At 53.9% G+C, this 22,864-nt stretch overlaps 6 protein-coding genes across 6 annotated transcripts; 4 read left to right on the top strand and 2 right to left on the bottom strand.

Annotated features, from left to right (window-relative positions):
- The first annotated feature begins 1,450 nt into the window (after positions 1-1,450).
- Positions 1,451-3,033, top strand: HER10_EVM0003201 (60S ribosomal protein L23). Its single transcript, XM_035472885.1, has 5 exons — positions 1,451-1,569; positions 1,984-2,031; positions 2,112-2,358; positions 2,498-2,575; positions 2,633-3,033. The coding sequence occupies exons 1-5, from the start codon at positions 1,556-1,558 to the stop codon at positions 2,663-2,665; spliced, it is 420 nt and encodes a 139-aa protein (XP_035337031.1). The 5' UTR covers positions 1,451-1,555; the 3' UTR covers positions 2,666-3,033.
- A 2,403-nt stretch (positions 3,034-5,436) lies between these two features.
- Positions 5,437-10,485, bottom strand: HER10_EVM0003625 (uncharacterized protein). Its single transcript, XM_035482933.1, has 2 exons — positions 6,361-10,485; positions 5,437-6,305 (listed from the first exon to the last, which is right to left on the bottom strand). Exons 1-2 carry the CDS (start codon positions 9,827-9,829, stop codon positions 6,127-6,129), a joined length of 3,648 nt encoding a protein of 1,215 aa, XP_035337072.1. The 5' UTR covers positions 9,830-10,485; the 3' UTR covers positions 5,437-6,126.
- Positions 10,486-11,341: 856 nt separating this feature from the next.
- Positions 11,342-13,417, top strand: HER10_EVM0007940 (uncharacterized protein). The gene is made up of 2 exons (XM_035477478.1): positions 11,342-12,242; positions 12,335-13,417. Exons 1-2 carry the CDS (start codon positions 11,654-11,656, stop codon positions 13,297-13,299), a joined length of 1,554 nt encoding a protein of 517 aa, XP_035337403.1. The 5' UTR covers positions 11,342-11,653; the 3' UTR covers positions 13,300-13,417.
- Positions 13,418-15,034: 1,617 nt separating this feature from the next.
- HER10_EVM0008958 (malic enzyme) lies at positions 15,035-17,683 on the top strand. Its single transcript, XM_035478463.1, has 5 exons — positions 15,035-15,566; positions 15,625-15,817; positions 15,899-16,195; positions 16,254-16,497; positions 16,555-17,683. The coding sequence occupies exons 1-5, from the start codon at positions 15,180-15,182 to the stop codon at positions 17,333-17,335; spliced, it is 1,902 nt and encodes a 633-aa protein (XP_035337496.1). The 5' UTR covers positions 15,035-15,179; the 3' UTR covers positions 17,336-17,683.
- Positions 17,684-18,335: 652 nt separating this feature from the next.
- On the bottom strand, positions 18,336-20,125 carry HER10_EVM0010716 (carboxylesterase; the record flags this gene model as incomplete). The annotated part of the gene is made up of 3 exons (XM_035480168.1): positions 18,336-19,442; positions 19,511-19,711; positions 19,793-20,125. The coding sequence occupies 3 exons, from the start codon at positions 20,123-20,125 to the stop codon at positions 18,408-18,410; spliced, it is 1,569 nt and encodes a 522-aa protein (XP_035337650.1). The 3' UTR covers positions 18,336-18,407.
- A 577-nt stretch (positions 20,126-20,702) lies between these two features.
- Positions 20,703-22,781, top strand: HER10_EVM0008383 (major facilitator superfamily transporter). Its single transcript, XM_035477908.1, has 3 exons — positions 20,703-21,597; positions 21,657-22,626; positions 22,685-22,781. Exons 1-3 carry the CDS (start codon positions 21,047-21,049, stop codon positions 22,709-22,711), a joined length of 1,548 nt encoding a protein of 515 aa, XP_035337442.1. The 5' UTR covers positions 20,703-21,046; the 3' UTR covers positions 22,712-22,781.
- Positions 22,782-22,864: the final 83 nt, after the last annotated feature.

The following is a 22,864-nucleotide window of genomic DNA, read 5'->3' as shown; positions in this document are numbered from 1 at the left end:
TTGTTTCTTCAATTACATCACCAGACATTTCTTATCCACTAGATTGCCGGGGCCTACGATCGCCAACGTGGTTATAAAAGCGCCAGGGGTGTCCTATGCCGGAATGACGGACTTTATGGGCTTTGGTCCGGGGATGCCCGGATGGGTAGTTTGGTGATGGGAGTACACTACGTATCGTTCTGAGACGGCCTGATTCAAAATGAGTTGCCTACGCCTTGACTATACCTTTGAATCATTGTCTATGAACTTTTGATGAGCGAGGATCTAACCGCGGAGCACCTTACAGCAGATGCTCGATGATGAAGTCCCAGCGAACCGATGAGAGAAAAGATGCAAAATTGACCTTGCCTCAAGTATAACAACGAAATGTAGAAGGGCTTTCAGAAGGGTAGTCCAGCGACGATGACAGTCACGGTCAGAGCATGAGATAGATAGAGGTGCCTTTGCGAAGTGGTCAATCTCTTGAGCGTGACGCAAGGCGACGCATATTTAAGCTCATTACTCGAAGGCATCGAGAAGACTGCATCATTCGTATCAGTTGAATTTCGAGCGGCTTTTTTAAGGACCCTCTGTGATTGAGCATACCATAATCCCTAATCCTATTGATCACTCAAGTAGAATCTTCACATATCCATAGGCTATGAGCCTATTCAAGTGCATTGCTTTCTTCACTTCAGACTCTCCCAATGGAGGGCGACCAAGTATATAAGAGAAGTACCACACATTCACTGCAATCTAAGCGCTCCTGGAGCTATGAGGTCGTCTCATGGAAAGGCTTCCCCTTACTTTCGCGACCATTTGTTTTTGACGGATCGGGTACTGCAATTCTATCTCATTCAGAAGCTATGCCTCGGGTATATTGAACGATGAGCAGAAGCAGTAGACGACCAGACGTGGAGTGATGATCAGACCCTTTGCAAGATGGAGGGCAGAGTTCCCTCTATCAACACAACGAGTCGTCCTCGACAGATTGAATACTGAACTCATGGGCGCTGATACCAAAGGTGAGGATTCCGCCTGTGATATTCTGACAGGTTGCTGGAGGGTCCGCGTTTAGTGTGTAAGTTGAAGACAATAAAAACTTCGCCCTCTAAACGAGACAAGGCTTAGTTACTACGCGCTCTTCGCCAAGGAGCGATCCAGGATCTCCAGAGACTTCGATATAGAAAGTGAGGCTGTCATCTGTCTCTTCTTCAGCCAATTATCTTCATAAGCCTACCTAAATATGCCTTAAAGTGCACTGCAATTTTATCTCCCCCCAAGGCGGTGATGAGGGGGGCGGGCCATGAGAAGGAGTGGGGCCAGACTGACAGCGGGGTCTCTGTGCATTCAAAAACCAGAGGGAAAGGTTTTCGGGGTGGCTTATCTAATCTCCACGTGACCGATAAATCTGGCTCGGGTAAGGGAGGAGCGTAGGGTTCGGTGCTCCACACCAGCGATTCACCAAAAACATTTTCGAAGTCGTGAAATTTCCAGCCTAGTTCACGATTCCACGTCCGCCATCTAACCCTCCAGCCAGCCCCGTAGTTGATTCCGACACCCCCAAACCGACACAATGGCCAAGCTCTCGTAAGTCATTGTCATTCTACTCTTCGAATCCAGGGACGGCGCAAAATTTTCGGCTTCTTTTCACCCCTCCTCCAGCGACGACGGAGGTTTTGGTGGGATGCACGCGGCGGGAAGCGGGCGGGCGCTCGAAATTTCGACACACGACAACACCACGACCGACGCAGGGAAAGAGGAGGAAATTTTGAAGACAGCAAGGCAACGGCCGGAATTGTTGGATTGGGCTTCGACTGCGACAGAAACACCGACTGACGACATGCACGAATGGAACACAAAAACACTGCGCGAAACGACAACACTTCGCCCACCGCTAGCCCACCACGAGAAACGAAATTTTGCGCCGACAATGGAGGAGACATGAGCAGAAAACATTCCGGCAATCATCAAGATGCGGAAGTGCTGACCAGATTCCTACAGTCGCGGTGCCCCCGGTGGCAAGCTCAAGATGACCCTCGGTCTTCCCGTGTACGAACTCTCCTCTCTCCCCAATGAGAGAAACCCTTCTCTCTGTGGTGGGAACCTCGTTGCTGACTCTGTTGCTTCAGTGGTGCCGTCATGAACTGCGCCGACAACTCTGGTGCCCGTAACCTTTACATCATCTCCGTCAAGGGTATCGGTGCCCGCCTCAACAGACTGCCCGCCGGTGGTGTCGGTGACATGGTCATGGCCACCGTCAAGAAGGGAAAGCCCGAACTCCGCAAGAAGGTCCACCCCGCCGTCATCGTTCGCCAGTCCAAGCCCTGGAAGCGTTTCGACGGTGTCTTCCTGTACTTCGAGGACAACGCCGGTGTCGTAAGTACTATCCGATATCTGGGGGATGGGGCGCGTCGGACGGAACTTGGCTGTGCGGCTTTCGCATGGTCAAGCTCTCAAGATGGCGTTGCTGTTTCGAGGTGACAATCAAGAACTGTCGCTAACACAATTACTCCAGATCGTCAACCCCAAGGGTGAGATGAAGGGCTCCGCCATTACCGGCCCCGTCGGTAAGGAGGCTGCTGAGCTCTGGCCCGTAAGTCTTTCCAAACACAATCGGTCTTTGGATATACGAGACTAACACCCAATCCAGCGTATTGCCAGCAACTCTGGTGTCGTCATGTAAAGGAGTTTTTTTTTTACACAAGTCAAGAAATAAAAGGGCGAAAAGGACGACGTTATGGCTACGGATTAGGTCAACCGGTGCGAACCATTGGGACATACTTCATCACCCCTCCTCCTCTCTTCTCCTTGACACCTCTCTCCCCCCACCCTGTCGTCATGAAGTGAAAGAGAGCGAGGTCGAATGGATTCCATCATCACACACAAAACACCATCTGAAAGAGGGTTGTGGGCCTGGTTTTTTTCTTTTTAGTTTCCTCGCTGGACTGGCAGGCTCTGCATTTCGGCTGTGGCGTGTAAAGGGAAAGAAATTCATACCAGGCATTTCGCATACAGGAGAGATACAAAAATCCGATTCTTTGCGCACGTTACACATATTTGCCTCCTGCTCTCCTTGGTGCTCCCATGTTGGCGCACTTGCCGCGAGTGAATTGACTATGTCTATGTTATGCTATTAAGTGGGCGGATGTCGCCAAACCCCAACGAGGCAAATGCTCAGGAAATCAGAGTAAGTCGTGTCCGTGTCAGCGATATCTGCATGTAGTTTGCTCCCCGTCATCTCACCTCCTCCCGCTTTTATTGGTGGCGACGGAAAGCGACGTTGGAGACAAAGGAATGAGGCTCGACTGCACAGCAATCTTAAACCCCTCGCAGGCCATGCATCTACTTTTCCCTCAATTAGCCTGGGACAGTCCAGCACCACTCACCCGTTGTCCATGTCCTCCACCTGTAGGGTATTGACTTGCGTTGTTGTGATGCTGCCTCTGCGCCGTGAACCTACTCGTCTTCCCCGCATGGCCGGTGCTGACAACTCGGTGCATTTGATTGATATGAACCCAAGCGAAGATCGCGTTGTAAAGAGATGCTTTCAAATCGACCCCAGTGCCTGCTACCAATCTTGGTGTCGATCCAGGCTAGACACTGTTCAGCATTGCGATATTTGATAGCTGGTTGGAGAAGCGGAAGTCATTGCTCGAAATGTAGTTAAACGCACTAGGACGTATATTCTGTCATCTCATATAAACATGGAGGTATCAAGGATCGGGAAGAAGACCTATTGAGGAGGCGTTTTTGCATCGCGGGACTGGCAGCATGACGGGGCCAACGCACTTCCGCACACGCCGTAGATCCACGTAAAACTATGCCCAAGGATTGCCGAACTTGAAGCCTGGTGAGCGACCAAAATTGCAGTGCAACAAGGCCCTTTTTGCTGTGAGGCTACTCGCTGACAAGGGCCATGATTGGTGTTCAACCCCTCTCTGAACCACCAGAATGGGGTGCCAGTTGAGCATCGCCTCGTTCTGATGCAGGATAAATCAAGTGAGAAGTTGATACCTTTAAGAAGCCACCTGTACGATTACAAAGGGATGCTCGCATGCGCCCAGGAAGCAAGGAAGGACGTAGTGGTGTTGGTCATGGTCATGACCATAATCGCAATATGCCAGATTAGGTCCGGCTTACCATACTCCTAACCGGCACCAATGAGCGTATGAAAGAGGACAGAGAGGTTGCAGCTTGTACACGATTTGAAGACATTCGATCCTTTGGAGAGAGTGGGAATCGTAGTATGCCGACGCGTTTCATTGCATCAGTGATGACATCGAGGCGTGGCCTGGTTGTCGTCTCGATGCCCAGCGAGTGACTACTTGAAAGTCATCAGGTGTGGTTATAGAAGGCATCTAGTTATGATCAAAGTGATCACCGAGATGAGTTAGCTTTTCTCTCGGCACCTGCTTGTGTTGGATGATGATGCCCGACGGTGGACTCTCGAAGAATCCAAGTCTCGGTGAGCAACACCGGCGCAGACACATTGTAGTATTGTAGGAGCTGCACGGCTGCAGCCCGAATGCGAGGCCGAGTTTCAGAGGGAGAGGGAAATAGCCAAGGCTGCATCTGGTAGGAGTCTTCTATGGTAATGATATGGCCTTGGGGCGTGTCAAAATTGCAGTGCTTGGTGGCTGCCTCGTCAATTTGCGTGGTCCGCGGCCTAGTTCGCCCTGACTGTGGGGGGGATGATTGAGGCGGACACTACCTATTCTCAATATGCATGAGAGGCAGGCAGAGGAAGAGGTCGTTGTTTCGGGAGCATCTGCAATGTGTGCCCCGCTGCCTTGTACCTTAGCCCTCTCTACCGCATCGTCCGGTACGTTTGCAGTTGGGATAATGAGAATGTGGAACCGGCTGGGCTGTCCCGAATACCGCTGAAAACTCAGAATGAAGGTCGTGAGCGGTGCGGGGAGATTCCGGTATTGCACGCGAAATTATTTCCACCCACAAAAGCGGTAGTCAGCTTGCGTACTAAAGATAACAGGCGAGGAACACAGTAGCCGACTTTGGGTCGCCAACTGTAACTGCAGCGACAGGTACTTACGCGGGATTACTTTGGTTCGTTTTGATAGCGTAGGGAGAGTCGACGACGGAGGCATGCTGGTCTTTCAAGAATCGAGGAAAGTTTAACCTCAGCAAGCAAAGACTCACAAAACGCTACTCCGCCACTGTTATAACCGCCAGGTAGACAAGAGACTTCAAGATGAGCACAGAAAGACCATGTCATACATATATGGCATCAACGTCAATTTCATTAGAGTATCGACTCTATTCTTGCACCGCCCTCGTACCAGAAGACAAGCCCCACCCATTCATCACCAACCCATATCCTAGGGCGTCTCAACGAAATCCTATGAATAGGAAACCAGAGCCAAAATCCCTTATCCATGAGCCGCTCAGACATGCGAAAGCTCCCTCTCCTTCCCCAAGGCTGAGTACCAGACAGTCCACGACTTGACTCTCCACTTCCGTTGACGCGCCACCTCCGAAAGACCACTCACCTCAGCGAGCTGGTGCCAAATCGACGAAATTTCGTATTCGTCGTCTGAAATCAAGAAAAGTTTCGCGCAAATACACAAAAGCCGAAGAAGAAAGATTCGACAAAAAGAAAAAGTGACGGAGACGGCGGCACTGTGAGACTTCTCAGTCGATTATGAGAGCCGAGGTCGGTGTGCCGTTCCGTCAATCCATCAATGCAAAGATCCATACGCTCTCTCCTCTTTTTTGGTTTCCAACACTCGAATCGAAAAATGGGAAAAAGTCGGATGCCCTCGCTTCCCGATGCTGATGTAGGAGAGATCATCTCTCAAGGTGCCTCTCCCGATATGTGTACTCGAACAAGAAAACTGAATTAGGTGTGTATCGGCGTGCGGGCTTTTTGCGTATTCGTGTGCCCGAACACGTCCACTGCCATCCGGATGCGACTTTCGTCATGCGAATGGGTATACAATGCTGATCGTAGAAGACTGGAAAATAGTTGCTCTGAGAAGCACATGATGCTGGTAATGATATTCGTGGGTCTCGTGACCTTTTGCGGTTGTGTTTTTTTCGATGTGATCCGTATAGGTCATCATCCTGCTCTGCGTGGTAGTCAAACGTGCCGTTTCTGACGGACGTGTGTAGTTGTGTTTGGGTTCGTTACTGTCCCTGTCCCATGGGGAAAGGTGCCGGTTGTCCAGATTGCTGGAGTTGCATCGCCTTTTGCTGAGCGATTCGGGCCGCATCAGCCTCGGCCGCGGCAGCTGCTGCCTTCTTCGCAGCGAGAGTGGCCTTTCTTTTATTGACAGCGCCTTGCATGCTGCCATTGAGCCATCGTTCTAGAGAAACTGTTAGTGAACTGTAACATCAGTGATGGGGTTTAGTGAAGCGTACTTTTCATCGAGGCCGACATCTTCTCTGACTTGGTCATGGTGGAGTAATCCTTCTCCTCCCCTTCAGCCTGGCTAGGCGGGGCCGATGACTTGGCCGAGGTAGGTGCAGACACTGGCGCTGGTCGAGGGGTCGACAGGTTGTACTCGCTGACGTCGGTAGATGTTTGGCGCGGTGAGGCTGGGGGCTTGATGGTCCATCTTGAGCCATTGTTAATCAGCTTGAATGACACTATCATCCGGGACTGAGGGGACTCGGCTGCATCGAGAGTCGCGGCGAAACGGTGTATATCAGCGAGAATATGTTCGCCCAGCGTCTCTTTGGATGCGAGCTCCGGTGCGCTTTGCTTTCTGTTGATGCGGATGATGCGAGCCTTCTTAGGCTGGGGTTCGGCCTCCACTTCTTCCTCATCGACTTCCTCCTCGTCCTGCCAATTTCGCTGACGCTTCTTCTGGCGCAGTCCGTAGGTAGACCCGGCATCCGAGATAGTGGCCATAGATGATGCTGAGGTAGGGCGGGATTCGTCGGTTGTCTCGGGTGCAACAACAGCAACATGGCCGTTGCTCTTTCGCTGCGCTGCGCGACCTCTCTTGGGGGTCGGTTTCTCGGGCTCCTCTGGCTCTTCCTCGACAATGGCAGCCGATTTTGGTTGTCTACCACGCTTGCGCTTGGGAGGCTGTACCTGCTCTGGCTCCGGTGGCGGGGCGATGGCCTCTTCTTCGGGAGCAGGCGAATTCGGCTCCGAGACCACAACGGCAGACTTCCTACCCCTCGGCCCTCTCTTCTTGGGGCCGGGCTTGGCAGGTGAAACTGTTTGTGGCTCAGGCTCGGGCTCCTCTTCGGGGTCTTGAGCTGAAGCCGCTTTTTCTGCGGCAGCAGCCCTGCCGCGCTTCTTCGGGCCCGGCTTGATGCTTCCCGGAGTTGCTGCACGGTGGTCGTCCTGTAACACGCCGTCAAACAACTTCGGGGGGTTGCGAGTTCTCTTGCCAGAGACGATGACTCCGTCGCCCTCGGCAGCCTTGGCGCTTGCTTGCGGCTGGCTTCGAAGTTGGCGAACACCTTCGCCTCCACCACCCTTCTGAGCGCCGGGATCTTGGTTGCCGACTTTGTTGGGGTGAGGATCGTACTCGAAGTGATACGTGGCGGCCATGATCCTGTCTTGCAAGCGTTGCTCGAGAATTCCGGCGTCTTTCTCCTTGATCGTGGCTCGGGAGCCCTGCACCTCAAACTCCTTTTCGATGTATGAGTCTACCTTGGCAAAGGCGTTCAAGTCGGCAGTCTTCTTTTCGTAGGCGGCATCCTGAATGGCGCGACGCTGGGCATTCTCTTGATCATCTACGACCCTGCTGCACTCTTTGTACTCCTCTTGATAGGCAAGGAGGCACTCATTGGCCTGAGCCAGAAGGTCCCAGAGCTCCTCCTGGGGGAGGTCCTCAGAGTCCTTTAAGAAGGCTAGGAATTCGGCAGGGTCTCTGACCTTTTTAAACCTGTACTGTTTTCTGAAGCGTTGCTTCGGCATCAAGGCCGGCGTGCTAGTTCCAGTTGCGGCTGAGGGTACAACAGGCGACCCTTGGCGGGGCGTAAGTGCGGGAGTCGGGGCAGCCGAGTTGTAAGCGGACCCTTGGGAAAGTTGCTGGCCTTGGCTGTCGGGTGCGAGATCCTCGTCGTGATCGGCATCGCGCTCAGTGTCGTCAACTTCGCCGTCTGCATCGGCATTGGCACCGTCTTCTGCGTCTGCTTCAGCACCCTGACCATGGGCATTCGCATTGGCATTCTCGGGCGTCTCTTCAGCAATCTCTCGCTCGCCGGAAGTTTCAGCGGCGTCGGCATTTGAGGTGGGCGCAGATGCCTCGACAGCGACCGGGTAGATGGAGTGGGTGACATATTCGCCATCAATGTAAGGTGTAAGGTGGGACCACGGATAGCGCTTCTTTTTCGCCTCAGGAGCGGCGGGTTGGGGTTGCGGGGATGCTGCTTTGGGTTCGGGAACAGCAACGGGTTCAGGAGCAGCAACATCGTCCTGCATTTCTGCATCGGGTTCCTCTACAACGTCAACGTCCATCTCGTCTTGGGGCCGGGATAAATCCTCGGACTGAGTTGTGAATGATGCAGAGACGTCGACATCTTGTGAAGGGGCGGTGGGCTGTGTATCTGATGGCTCCTCTTGAGGCGGAAGCTTATTTTCGGTCGCTTCGATATGACCATTTACCTTTGTGTCCTCTGTTGACACTTCGGCGATAGACTCTCGTGGTTCTTCAATCGGCTGTGCGACGTTGACATGGTCGATGTTGTTGGTGGCGTTGAAAATCTGAGCAACGGCTGGTGCGGAATTTTCCTGAGTACCGGAGACAACTGCAGAGTCGGCGTTGACTGCCGGCTCAGCCATCTCCGGTAGAGCCGTTCTCTGCGGTACACTTTCGGTAGGCCGCACGGGAGAACTGGCCTCTCTCTTGGGCTGGATAGAATAATCCTCGACGAAGTGGCCATGATGAACTGTTGTCGCCTCGGTGTCTGGGCGCGGGCCAGTGTTTCCGATAATGGTGACTTGATTGACGCGGATGGGCTGAGGGTGAGCGATGATAGGGCCTGATACCTCATCCGCGGCGGTAACAATGTCGCCGGGAACGGTTTGTGCTTGGCTCGATTGACTCTCATCCTGCTTGATGATCTGATGGCTGATGGGAGATGCCAATTGAAGTATTACCTGAGTCTTGCGCTGGATGGGTGACGAGAGCTGGTCATGGTTTTCTGGAAGGGAGGCGTGACCGGAAATGTCCTTGTCATTGTCATCATGGTCAGATGCATCATCAGAGCTGATGAGGTCAGAAGAATCGCCCACCACTTCAATAGTGTCCTTGACAATATCCTCGTCTGATTGCTGAGAGTAGAAGGATTGCTGTTCGACGACGTTCTTCCGGGCCGGGGTCCGACGACGAGCAGCGGTAATGCTGGCGACGGAAAATTCTCTCGAGTTGGCGCGGCGCTTCTGTGCCGTGGGCGTGTAGTACTCCTCGTCGACGACTTCACTGTCAGCCCGCTTCTTACGGGTAGCAGTGCGAGGAGCCGGGATTGCGATCTCGGGCAGCTCATCCTCAAAGTCTGCGGCGGAGTAGTCGATTTTCGCACGCTTTCTCAAAGTGTGAGGGCCCTTGCGGTAAGTCTCGTCTTCTTCATCGGCGGGCCCGTCAAAGCCGCTGGTGCGAGATCTCTTTCTAAGAGCCTTGCCAGGGCCAGGACCGGATCCGCCCGTGCTGGGAGATGAGCGAACACTGAAGGGGTTATTCATAGGAATGGGCTTTGCGTTGCGGCGATTTTGAGGTGCCGTCTGAGGAGTGCGGGAGGCAGCAACAGGAGGAGAGCGCGTCATGATGCTCGAGTTTGACTCGCCGCCTGCGCTGGTATCAGACTGGATGCTGGAAGTGGGAAGAGTTTTCCGGCGATTCGGACGGCCACCGCGAGAGCGCTGGTCCATATCTGTAAGAGCAGCGGTTATGTGATGGTGCAGTCCAAGTAAGAACAGGTGAAGAGGTGACCTGGCTTACGGAGACGGATGTGTAGATGATTCGGGGGTAGAAGGGGAGCCGCAATAAGATGGCGGAGAAAGCCGAGAAGTCATTCAATGAGACGGGAGACGACTGCTCTGAATATTGATATGATGTGAATGAAGAGCTAGCGAACCCTTGTCCCGTCGTAGATTTGACGGATGGGAGTAAGAGGCTGTCGGTAGGGGGAAGGAGGTTGAATGTGAAGGTGCTGGCAAAAAAACCGGGTTTGATGCAAGTAAGTGGTGATGTGGTGGTTTGACTTGACTTGGACCACCCGACTGAGAGCTGAGAGTGAGAGCCAGAGGTTGTGTGAGTGGTGAGTGGTGAGTGTGAGTGAGCGAGACCGAAAGAGACCTGAGCTGAGAGAAACGGGCCTTGCTGTTGCCAATACCAAATAAGACGTCAAATTTGAGAGCAGACAGGACGGGTCTGCGCGATAGCCAGAGCAAACAAAAATACGCTCTGAAGAAAGCTAAAGAGCCAAAGAAAATAGCGACGATATTTTCAAGAGGGCAAAGAAGTCGTGAGGGTAAGATATCTGAGGTGGAAAAGGTCGTGATTTGTGCTGTTGGTGGCCCCTTCCTGTCTTGTTGCTGAGATGGCTCCTTCCCGTCTTCACTTTGAGTTGCATTTCTCAATTTTGCCTTGCCAGCCGGGGCCCTGTCCACGTCTGCGTCCACCTGTTGCTCTTGCTGGCCTGGCTCAGGCTGGCTGCCACTTCCTTCCGTTCCGTTACTGGCTGGCAGGGGCCGGGTGAGAGAAAGGGAAGGCACGACTGGGCCACTTTGGAACGCTCCTGCACTGGCATTGGCTGTTAGTCCTTCCGAGCCAGCCACGCCTGGACCAGGCAATGGGAAGGAAGGAAGAAAAGACGGTACGTGGGTACAAGGGCCCAAGGGGGAAGGGGGAAGGGACTCGAGAGTGGGATACGTACCTACTACCTCTGGCTGACTCTCACCCCAAGTTCCCGTCTCGTCAAGCTTCCCAGGGCCTCTGATGGGAGCTGGGGGATGCCACTTTAGTGCTCTATCCCCTGTAACTTGCCACTAATAAGAAACCTTCAGCAGGGAAGCCTCTGTAATGCACTGATCATGACCCCTAAAAGCCTGCTGTAAGCCGTGCCAGACCAAGAATGGGAACCCAGCCTGGCCAGATGGCGACTTCAGACGGGGACCCACAAGACACGCTTTTTTCATTTCCGACTGGGGATGGGCGTCCACTCTGGGCCAATGAGATGACACGCTCCTCGTCTACTCCGGATATGGACTAGCGCATCCCTTCTCTCCGCTTGATGCATGTCCCCGTCCCTGGTGAATGTGATGCATGTCTCCAGCAGCTGTCGCTAATGTGTGTGGTGCTGTGCGGCGTGCCTGCGCTGGTGCATCAGCTGTCCCCCGTTTGGTTCACAGTCGGAGGGAGAACATGAGGTGAACGTTCAACTGCGTCTTCGTCAACATCAATAACCACCCGTCATCAGTAGAGCAGTGAGCTGGTGTCTCTCTGTTACACCCACCAATATTATTGCCTTGATCGCTTCGGCCTGGCCCGTCGGACTTCGTACCCCACGCTATAATTATTGCTCCTTCCATTCGAGCTGTTGTTTCACGGTGTCCTGATACCTAGCGTCGCCTGACTAAGCTCGCCGAGCATCCCCTTTGGAGCTACCTAACCGCCCTCAAAGTGCTGCACCTTGTAGCTAGTGACGCCTGCCCCGCAACATCACCAACACCACAATCCTCCCATCGCCCAACATGGCTTCCAAGAAGACAAAGCCCGCCGCTGCTGGCGACGACATTGACGACCTCTTTGATGGAATTGGCGACAATGTCGCTCCCCCCAAGAAGTCGCTCGAGAAGAAGCCCAAGCCTACCACCGCCGCTTCCAAGGCTATGGCCGATAACGACATCCTGGCCGAGCTCGAAAAGGACCTCGAGCAACCCTCCCGTCCGCATACGCCGCGTCTTAAGGAGACGGCAGCGAAGGGCATTCCCAAGCGCTCTGCAACCCCTACCACCGACGACAAGTCGACCGCCCCCCGCAAGTCTACCGACAGCGCACGATCTCTCCGCGCGAGCTTCACCCCCAGTGCCACGAGCTCCGACCTGCAAGAACCCGAGAAGAGGCCTGCTGAACAGCTTGCCACTGCCTCCTCATCAGCTGCTTCTCCCGAAGCCGCGCCCGCTCCGGCTGCTGGGGGTGGTTGGTGGGGTGGCATCTTCAACACGGCCACTGCCGCCATGAAGCAGGCCGAGGCTGCTGTGAAGGAGATTCAGAAGAACGAGGAAGCCAAGAAATGGGCCGAACAAGTTCGTGGAAACGTTGGTGGCCTCAGGGCTCTCGGTAAGTTCATAAGCTGGTTTTGCCGTCTTCTGCACGCGACCACGGCACGCTGGTATTGAAGGAATGACTGGGTGTTAACACGGCCTTTACAGGAGACAACCTTCGCCAGCAAGCTCTTCCGACATTCACGAATATCCTCCACACCATTGCCCCTCCCATCAGCTCTCACGAGAGACTCCTCATTCACATCGCCCACGACATGGTCGGGTACCCTTCCCTCGATCCATTGATCTACGGCACCTTCTCCCGCGTCATGTCCCAGGTGGAGGGCGGCGAGTTGATGGTCATTCAGCGAGGCCAAGAAACCCACAGCCGCAAATACTCCAACGACAGTGGCGCGGGCTGGAGAGACGGTCCATGGTGGAGACAATCCGACTCTCCGCGTGACCTGGGTCTGATCAAGGGTCTGACCGAGGGCACCAAGCTCTGCCGTGCTGGAGCCGAGGGGTACGCCAGCGAGTACTTTGCAGCCCACGGCGGTGTCGAGCAGGCTCGGCTACGTGCGACTGAGCCGGTGAGCGAAGACAACCCGGTCCGCAGCTCCGACCTCTTCCTTGCCATCCAGGCTGTGGGTACCACGGCCGACTCGGGTCTCTTCGCCAGTACGTCGGCTGTGGAGAAGGAGAAGGAGACTTCGGCCGTGGCCGAGCAGGATGAGGCAGACGAGATGGTTTGCTTCGCCGTCTTCTGCCTCGACCCCGTCCACGAGATTGAGTACTCGGCCATCAGCCAGTCCATCCCGGCCAAGTGGATCCGCTGGTTGGATGCCGCCAACCCGCTGACTCCTGCCAGCAATGATGATGGCCAGGAGGGCTCCCTGGGTCAATCCATCCCGGATGAGATCCGTGAGATTGTCGAGGGCGGTGGTGTTGATCCCCGCGAGTGGGTCGCTGAGTGGATCGAAGAGCTGTTGAGTCTGGCTGTGGGTGTCGTGGCACAGAGATATGTTGCCAGAAGGATGGGTGTCGGTGAGGGAGGCATTGGAAAGGGCAAGAGGCGCATGGACGAGCTCGTTCAGGATGGCGGTGGCGAGGCTGCCCGGGCTGGTCTTATCTAAGCCCGCATCGGACTGCAGTGATTGTATGAACTTATCTAGGTGTTCGGGTATACCGCTTTCTTTGTCAACATTATTGAACAATCATTATCATTACACAAATGGTACCGTTCGTGGCCGCGTTTGTCTGTCAGTGTACCAAATGCCTTACTCATATGTGAATCGCAGTAAATGTGACAAACAATGAGACGCCAACATCAGGTTTAATGTAGCGCACGGTTGATGGCTATCAGGTAAAATCACTGATGATAAAATTGTTACATTTGTCTGTCTGTCTGTCTAAATCTTCATTTGCGTTGCTACAGCCCCATGAAGGGTCGTGCTGAGCTTAGAGAAGGGGGATAGTCGCAAAGTTGTCACCCTCTATGACTTCTAAAGCTGTTGAAATTGTATCTGACGAAGACAATGGCAGTTCGTTCAGGTCAGCGAATATGATATATCGACTTTGCTGCGGTCAAAGTATCGAAACCCATGATATTTGAAGTTATCCACCAACGCCGACTTACACGGCGCGGGACGAATCAGCCGGCGCCAGCTGTGTTACAAGCCAGGCACCTCTCCCGAGTCTCCACAACGAGTTCCTTCCTCAAAATCTGGCCGTTGCTAGGTGTGTATTATGTAATCTGAAAGGTGCACCGTAAAATCTGAGAAGAAAATTTCCTTCCCTCCATGTCCTTTACCTGATCAAACTCACTGGCCGAACACCACATTTTTGCAAAGACAGGCAGCGCAACCAAAGCGAAAGGCTCAAGTGAGTCAAACAGGGGTATTCTCGAGCTCCTACGAGAATGGGCATTACTTATTGTCTCCCTGTGCTCTGTTGCGGTGTCCATAGCGTCAGAGCATGAAAGTGGTGTGAAGCCAAAACGAAACAGGAAGGATAGCTTCAATCATCCTTACCTACCTATACAGCAGCGTCTACCCAGTCACTTGGATTATTCACGAGTCTTTGCTTCGGCGAGGGTCTCCTTCTTGTGCCGCGTTTTGCGGTACACTCTGGAGAGGACTGGAAATACACTATTTATGAGCGGTGAAAACCGAGGGGCGAAGGGGCGTTTACGCCTTCTTCAAATCTCGATTTTTGCCGGGCTGCGAGAAAAACAGGACCATCATAGTCCATGCCCATCTTTTTTCCTACATGGGCGAGGCTCCAGGCGTACCGACAGATTTTGCTGTGACTTTTCCTTTTGCATGATTTGAAGTGAGAGCATTGCCGGTTCAAAGTGCTACTTGCCATCCACGTCCATGTTGCCCAAATGACTTGGATGGCTCCATAGTGCTACATGTCCGAGCAAAATACCTGCACCGTCTCTCGGTCAATAAGACGAGCTCAACAGTGCATTTCTAAAGCTGGGAAGCATCATGAATTCGAGGAAAAAGGTCACATTCACCCGGCCGAGTCCCGGTCGTCTCCGGTGTTTTCCTCCACCGCTTTGGGCCACCCACATGCAATGGAAGTTGCACCTCCCCCACCTCACGCACTTGCTCAAAGTGCTGTCACTTCCTAAGGTAATCACCACAAAGAAAGGCCTGACGTCACTTGGCAGTCAGCGCTCACAAACGGCAGGACGGCAACGCCATCAAGCCGCTCTTTCCTCTCCTCCTCTAAGATACCTCGATACCTCACGTTACCCCCCTTTTCCCCGAACGTGAGGTACGTAGCTGTTCTTTAGCGTTTCTGTGCCAAGGAAAATGTACATATTCAAATCCAAAGTGGACGGCGACGTTGACATCTTATCACGACTTCCCGTCTCTGCTGCTTGCATGTGCTTCCCATCAGACCATCTCGACTCCCACTTAAACGCCCTCATAAACCTGACTGTGCAAAGCTTGAGATCTGGGCTTAACGTATCTTTACCTTCACTTACACTCATCACCACTCGATGCCACCCAGAATTATCGTGAACCCTCTTCGGAATACCATCACCACCCGACGCTCCCATCTACCCCGTCTATCTCACACCATGGCTCCCATCAAGGACCGCAAGGAGTCCAAGTTCTCCCATCTGCCTCTGAGCACCAGCGGCCCCATCAGCTGCGCCGTCACGGGCAGCGCGCTGCTGAACACACCGTACCTCAATAAAGGCACCGCCTTCCCTGATGACGAACGCCGCGAGTTCAACCTGACCGGCCTGCTTCCCCAGAGCATTCACTCCCTCGACCAGCAGCTGCACCGCGCCTATGAGCAGTACAAGAGCCGCCAGGATGACCTGGCCAAGAATACCTTTTTGACGTCCTTGAAGGAGCAGAATGAGGTCTTGTACTATCGGGTATGTGATTGAATGTTATCTTATGTTGAAGCAGAAGTGATCTGAGACTGCTGTGTAGTTGTTGCAAGAGCATCTTCCGGAAATGTTTAGCATCGTGTATACGCCAACCGAGGGAGATGCGATTCAGAACTTTTCACGGCTTTTCAGAAGGCCCGACGGCTGCTTTCTGAACATTAATGACATAGATCGAGTCTATCACGACCTGGCTCAATGGGGTCGGCCAGAGGACATCGACTACATTGTCGTTACAGGCATGTGATCCTATCCCTGCTTATATCCCCTTGTCTTCCGGATCTGTGATGCCCGAATGATCCGCTGACTAGCTACACCAGATGGAGAAGAGATCCTGGGTATCGGAGACCAGGGCGTCGGTGGTGTCTTAATCTCGGTAGCGAAGCTGGTCCTCACAACCCTATGCGCTGGTGTTCATCCTAATCGAACACTGCCTGTGGTTCTCGACTGCGGCACCGATAACGAAGAGCTCTTGAACGATGATCTGTATTTGGGACTCAGACAGAAGCGTGTGCGGGGACACAAGTATGATCGCTTCGTGGATGAGTTCGTCAAGGCTGCCAGGAGGCTGTATCCTCGCGCTTACATCCACTTCGAGGACTTTGGTCTCACCAATGGTAAGCACGGTGGTTCTGCTTGGCTGAGAGTATCTGCTGATGTGCAATGGACTACTAGCCAGGAGAATCTTGGATCAATACCGTCCTCATATCCCGTGCTTCAACGATGATGTGCAGGGAACGGGATGCGTCACTTTAGCGGCCATCACGGCTGCTTTACACGTCAGCAAGCAGAAGCTCACTGACCTGCGCTTGGTCATTTTTGGTGCCGGCTCAGCTGGGGTCGGAATTGCGGACCAGGTTAGAGACGCCATTGCCGCCGAAGGAAACATGAGCAAGGAGGATGCTTCTAAGCAGATCTGGTACATATATGTCCGCAAACCTTCAAAGCTAGGCCATTCCTGCTAACAGAGACATAGGTTGATCGACAAGCCCGGTCTCTTGACCACAGACAGCGAGGTATCCGCTGCCCAAAAAGGCTTCGCCAAGGACTCTTCAGACTGGAAAGACAAAGACGCGTCTCTCCTTTCGGTCATCAAGAAAGTCAAACCCAATGTCCTGATCGGAACCTCGACGAAGCCCAAGGCCTTTACGGAAGAAATTGTCCGCGCCATGGCAGACGGCGTTGAGCGGCCCATCATTCTCCCTCTCTCCAACCCAACTCGTCTCCATGAGGCCGTTCCGGAGGACATCTACAAATGGACCGACGGCAAGGCTCTCGTCGCGACAGGTTCCCCATTCAAACCGGTCAAGGGCCCCTGGGGCGAAGGCGGGAAGGAGATTGAGATTGAAGTAGCAGAGTGCAACAACTCTGTCGTCTTCCCCGGCATCGGCCTGGGCTCCGTGCTCTGCCGGGCGAGCGTGGTGACGGACAAGATGCTCGTTGCGGCTGTGGAGGGCGTCGCGTCGCTCAGCCCCGCACTCAAAGACCAGACGGCGCCGCTTCTGCCGGGCGTAGATGTCGTCAGGAACGTGAGTGTGAGGGTCGCGCGGGCTGTGATCAAGGCGGCCGTCAAGGAGGGCGTGGCGACGGAGGAGGGGATCCCGGAGGGGGACGAGGACTTGGATGAGTGGATCCGGGAGCAGATGTGGTCGCCCGAGTATCGCCCGCTCAAGCTTGTTGAATACAGTGAGGCGAGTCGGGAGGCCAAGGGTGAGATGAAGGTTGCTGGGAGCTTCAGCAGAGTTGGGAGCTGGTAGATGCTGTCCCTCATTCAGTTCAGGGGTCCTTTCCGGAGACTGCAAAAGATAAAAGTACATGCAACACCGGGCATTCGCCGGTCGTCTCCGACCCGACTACTACTCCGGCCCTCACTGGTTTATCGATGGGAGAGCGGACGGGATCCCGAGTTCTCCAGTGGGTGTGGTCGCATGTGCCATGTCGATGGAGTGGTGATGCTCAAATTGGGTGGAGGTTGGTGGTGAGGCTCTGGAGAAGGGTCTCCAGCCTCATCGGGGTCATTCAAGGAACGGACGCAGAAGAACCTTTTATCAATACTGAATTAGATACTAGATAATTGTCTGAACAGATTCATGTAGAGAACTGCGCAGAATTATGTTGTGGTGTTCTTTGGTGAATTAACTTGGTCTTTTATTCTTGCTTTTCAAATGTTAAAAAGGTGGCGATAAATGAGTTCATCACCAGAATTCACAATAATGTTGTCCAGCCCCACAATGAAAAGAAAAAAGTATTCGACCGAGATAATTATCTAGCCATGATTTAATTCAGACTCTGGTAAGACCTGATTAACTCCCATCGCCGAGACTTTCCGTCCAACTCCATTTTCAATTATAGCAATGTGAGGTAGTGAGCTCAATAGGGGAAGGCCATTCCCACGATAGCAATACGATGAAGAAACCTGCGGATCAAGAGTTTCAAGTATGCCAACGGATAACCCGACTAGGTATCTATCAATGCCACATGGGTTTGTATATTGACCTCAACTCATGTTCCTAGTTGGTATTACACGGCATTCGAGAGTCACCCAATGATCTTGATCCAGTCTCAATTTTCGAGTCAGCTGTCCAGTCACACCTCAGTAGAAAAAGGCTCATAAGTTCAATCGCTAGCCTCGGTCTTGTCCAATTATATTGCGAGATCGATGATTGCGAAGAATCAGCATGGGTCTCGGCCCTGAGCAAGAAGCTCTCGTGCCATGAGTACCTACACTCTCAACAGTTGTGGTCATACATTAACACCGGAACATTGATAGACTAGGTCGTAGAGAAATTATCAAAGATTTTACTTTTTTATTTCTACTCAACGATGCACTTATTGCTGCGACACATCAACCTTTGTCCACCAGAACTCCGACTCCTTTCTCGCCCATGTATCAGCACACAACCGCGCGGGAATCCCCGCCTCACCCCCAATAAGCTCCTTATTCTCCTCCGCAAACACCAACGCCTTGGGATCCTCGGCGACATACCGCTCCCACACGGGCCTCTCCGGCGCGCTCTCGCCACGTACGGCATTCGGGTCGCCCGCGACGATGAAGCTGGCGAGGTACGCGTTCAGCGTCAGGCATAGCTCCTTTTGCGTCGGGGAGATTTTGGTCTTTGCGGGCTCGCAGGTCTCGTAGTACATGTTCTCGCCGTGGCGCGCGCGGTCGAGGAGGGAGCTCTCGAGGCCCCATTGGTAGAGGTATACCGGCAGCGCCGGGTCCGCGCGGGAGGCGAGGTCGGCTGTTTGGCGGACGGGCGCGACGTAGGCGTATTGGCCGTAGGCGATTTCGAGGCGGCGGTATTGGGCGCCTGTGCCGTCGAGGGATTCCTTGTAGGGTGAGGTTGGGATGGTGAGGGGGTCCGGGTAGAGTTTGTCAATGGTGTCGACGTCCTCCTTGGAGAGCAGGGGAAGCAGGTCTGCGAAGAAGGAGGTGAATTCTGACGAGGCGGAAACCTTTTTGGAGATGTAGATGGAGCCTTCGTTGCGGTTGAAGCCCGTCATGATGGGGACCTTGCGCCACTTGTTGAGGCGCCAGGATTCCATTGGCGGGCGGGGGATGATGTCGCCGTCGACGACGGGCTGGAAGGCCCAGCGGAGGGAAGGGTTGTACTTGTCAAACACTGCGATTTGGGCTTTCTGGACGACCTCGGTGGGCGCGGCGCGGAGGTAGGCGAAGGTCTCGGCGGCGGAGAGGTTTGCCGGGCAGCCTGTCTCTGCGAGGAAGTCTGCGAACTGGGCTTCGTGGATGGGGGCGCTGTAGGGGCGGACTGCGCGGGATGTTGGGGCGCCGGATTCGAGGATGACTTTGTGGAAGAGGGGTGGGTTGTATTGGCCTTCGTCGTTGATGAGGATGTGGCCGATCTGGGGTTGTTTGTTAGAGTCGAGCCTTCTCCCTTAGCGTAGAACAGGATATGTCTGTGACGACTTACAGAGTGTGCTCCGGCGGAGATGCCAAAGAGGGTGACGTTGTTGGGGTCTCCGCCGAATGCCGTGATGTTGTCGCGAACCCACTCGAGGAGAATGAGTTGATCTTTCAAACCGAGGTTCACAGAACCCTCCTCGAAACTCTTGGTGGAGGGCAGGAAACCGAGAGCTCCAATTCGATAATTGAAGGAAACTGCAATAAAAGCCTGCCCTGAGTTGGCCAGGAACGAAGCCGTGTTGTGCATCATAGCCGTGCCTCTGTTGAATGCGCCGCCGTGGATGTACACGGCCACGGGCAGTAGTGTCTCATTTTGAGACGACGAGACGGGCCGGAAGACGTTGGCAGTCAAGCAGTCCTCGCTGTACTCAAACGCTGGACCGCCTGGGAAGAGTTGCTTGCCCGGTGCGACGGGACCCCATTTCGAAGCGTCAATTTCTTTTGTTGAGGGTTCGACTTTGACTGGTGCGCGGAACCTGCGATCTCCTGTTGGCGGGAGCGCATACGGAATACCCTTGAAGGCTTCGACTGGCCGGGGGAGACTGTCTGACACGACTGTGCCGATGACGGTTCCCTGGGTGAGTTTCACTGAAGGACGGGCGTCTTGAATTGTTGAACCCATTTTGAGAGAATGTGAAGTTTCGGCTCTGCCTCGACTTTGTGTAAAAGACAAGTGATTGAGTTGAGTTAGGTTGAAGAGTCTCAAGTCGCAATTCACAACTCACAACCGGAGTGCATCCCACGAAGCTCTTATCGATAATCGGCGGTTGCTCGTACCGGCTTGCCGTTGAGTTGCAGTTGACTTTAACACACTCTCTTTCTCGGACAAGGTCCGGATAGTGAATGACCTGACTAGTAATATTCCGTAGTTATCGAATGGTGCTTGGCGCCGTGGCGGGAAAGGCTTGATTAGGCGTTAAATGATTGTGAGAGAGACTCAAAGAGGCTATTGATACCGGGGCTTTCCCGCGGGGACGAAACGGCCGATCTCGGCGAGACGTGCTTTCGGGCGTAGATCTGGGCGCCGGACTCCCCCTTTCGACTTTCGACAGGTTGAATAGAGTCAACAAATGGCCCCCGTTCCCGGCTTATCAGCCCCCGTCCGACTTGTGCTATCGGACGGGCCCCGACTCATGGGACCCCCCCGGCACGACTTCCCCGCGATAGCCAACTGCCATTGTTTCTTAGTGTGCCCAGCTGAATTCCCAGTCTCGCGGGTAACGTCGCCCGTAAAATGTGGTTCCATATGGATCTGGCTTCAGATAAGACGTCCCATTGACGGACTCCTGGGCCTCCGCGTTATCATACCTATCTACCTAGTAGTTTACCCCGGACTGGGTAGCGTGGCGTGGTCAGGGTTGTCGAGATAATGACCAATTGGCAATGAGACATTAAAGGAGTTATCCCTCTCTTCAGAGAGACGGGAAACCCTTGGAGAAGTAGTAGAGAGGCTTCATCTTTGGATCTCTCCTCTTTCTCAGGATCACCACTCTCACCTTGTCTAAGTCTTTGTTTTCGAAGTTCCCCGCCTACATCGACAACAATGGCCGAGAAAGTGTCCAAAGACATCAAGGTCGCCGAGGATGGCCTCGAGCCGACAAAGTCCTTCACGGCGGGCGAGGTCGCCCACCTCGACGAGTCCGAGGCCTTCCTCCAGGAGAACAACATCACAGAAGAGTACCTCGCCGAGCTCGTCAACGACAAGGAGAAGAACCGCCGCCTGGTCCGCAAGATCGACCTCATGATTCTCCCCCTCCTGGCCGGCACCTATGTCTTGCAGTACATTGACAAGCAGGCGCTGTCCTACGCCGCCGTCTTTGATCTCTTCTCCAGCACGAGCGTCACCCAGACCGAGTACTCGTGGTTTGCGAGTATCTTTTACCTGGCCTACCTGGTGGCCGAGTACCCATGGGTCTACATTGCGCAGAAGACGCGCATGGGCAAGGTCGTGGCGGGATGTGTTTTGTCGTGGGGTTCCGTCTTGATGATCACGGCTGCGTGCTCCAACTTCCCGGGACTTGCTGCGTGCCGTTTCCTGCTTGGAGTTTTTGAGGCGCCCATCACGACGTGCTTCATGATGATGGTTTCCATGTGGTAAGTCTCGACATCTCGCTCCCCTCCTATGTCAAGATTATCCTAATGCATGCATCAAGGTACGTGCGATCCGAACAGCCCATGCGAGCTGGACTCTTCTACTGCTGCAACGGTGTCGGCAGCATGCTCGGCGGCGTTCTCAGCTATGGCATCGGCCAAATCGACTCTTTCCCCGTCTGGAAAGCCGTTTTCCTCATCTGCGGCGGCATCACCGTCATATGGGGCGTTCTGCTCCTCGTCTTCCTCCCAGACAGCATTCTGAGCGCCAAGAGATTCTCCCTCGAAGAACGAGCCCTCCTCGTCGGCCGCGCGCGTCTCGCAAAGACGGGCGTCCTCAACAAGACGATCAAGTGGTACCAGGTCAAGGAGGCATGCCTCGACCCCCAGGTCTGGCTTCTGACGCTCTTCGTTCTGCTTAACGAGGTCATCAACGGCGGCGTGGCCAACTTTGGCAAGCTCATCATCAAGGGGCTCGTCACTGACCCGCTGTTGACCACGGCGCTGGGAATCCCGCAGGGCGCGTTCCAGGTCTTTTGGATTCTCACGGGCGCCTACACCGCGTCCAAGTTCCGTAACCAGCGCACGACCGTCATGGCGGTGTGGCTCATCCCCACCATCATCGGCTGCTGCATGATCTGGAAGCTGGATAGAACGCACTACAAGGTCGGCGTCCTGTTTGGCTACTACATGATTGGCTGCTACGTCGCTTCCCTTGTCCTGGCCCTGCAGATGCCGGCGACGAACCTCGGAGGATACACCAAGCGTATTACGGCCTCGGCCATTGTCTTCACGGCGTACTGCGTGGGTAACATTATTGGGCCTCATGCGTTTTTGGCCAAGGAGGCGCCGTTGTACGCGACTGGGTGCAAGCTTATCCTCGCGTGCTCGGCTTCGCAGGTGGCTATCGCTGTCGGGTTGCGGTTGCTGCTCATTCGCCGTAACAAGCAGAGAGATGCTGCTGCGGCGGCGGCTGGTATCTCGCCTGATGCTGAGCACGATGATGAGGGAGTCGATTTGACTGACAAGGAGGTGAGTATCCCGAACTTCTGTGATCCGCAAGAGACTTTGACAACTAACATGTGGACAGAACCCCAACTTCCGTTATGTATTGTAAGATGTCTTAGAGCGGGACCTGTTATGAAGATGACTATAGACAAGAATCTGTTTAGAAGAGCGACAATTATGAGACCATGTTGATTCTGAGAATCAAAATTGAACTGTGAAACGTCGTAGAACATAGCCCGAGATTGCCCACAGAAAGCTGGAG

Source organism: Colletotrichum scovillei (genome assembly GCF_011075155.1).
Source record: "Colletotrichum scovillei strain TJNH1 chromosome Unknown Contig00002, whole genome shotgun sequence".
Taxonomy (NCBI): Eukaryota; Fungi; Ascomycota; class Sordariomycetes; order Glomerellales; family Glomerellaceae; genus Colletotrichum; species Colletotrichum scovillei.
This window is presented reverse-complemented; position numbering and strand designations above follow the sequence as displayed.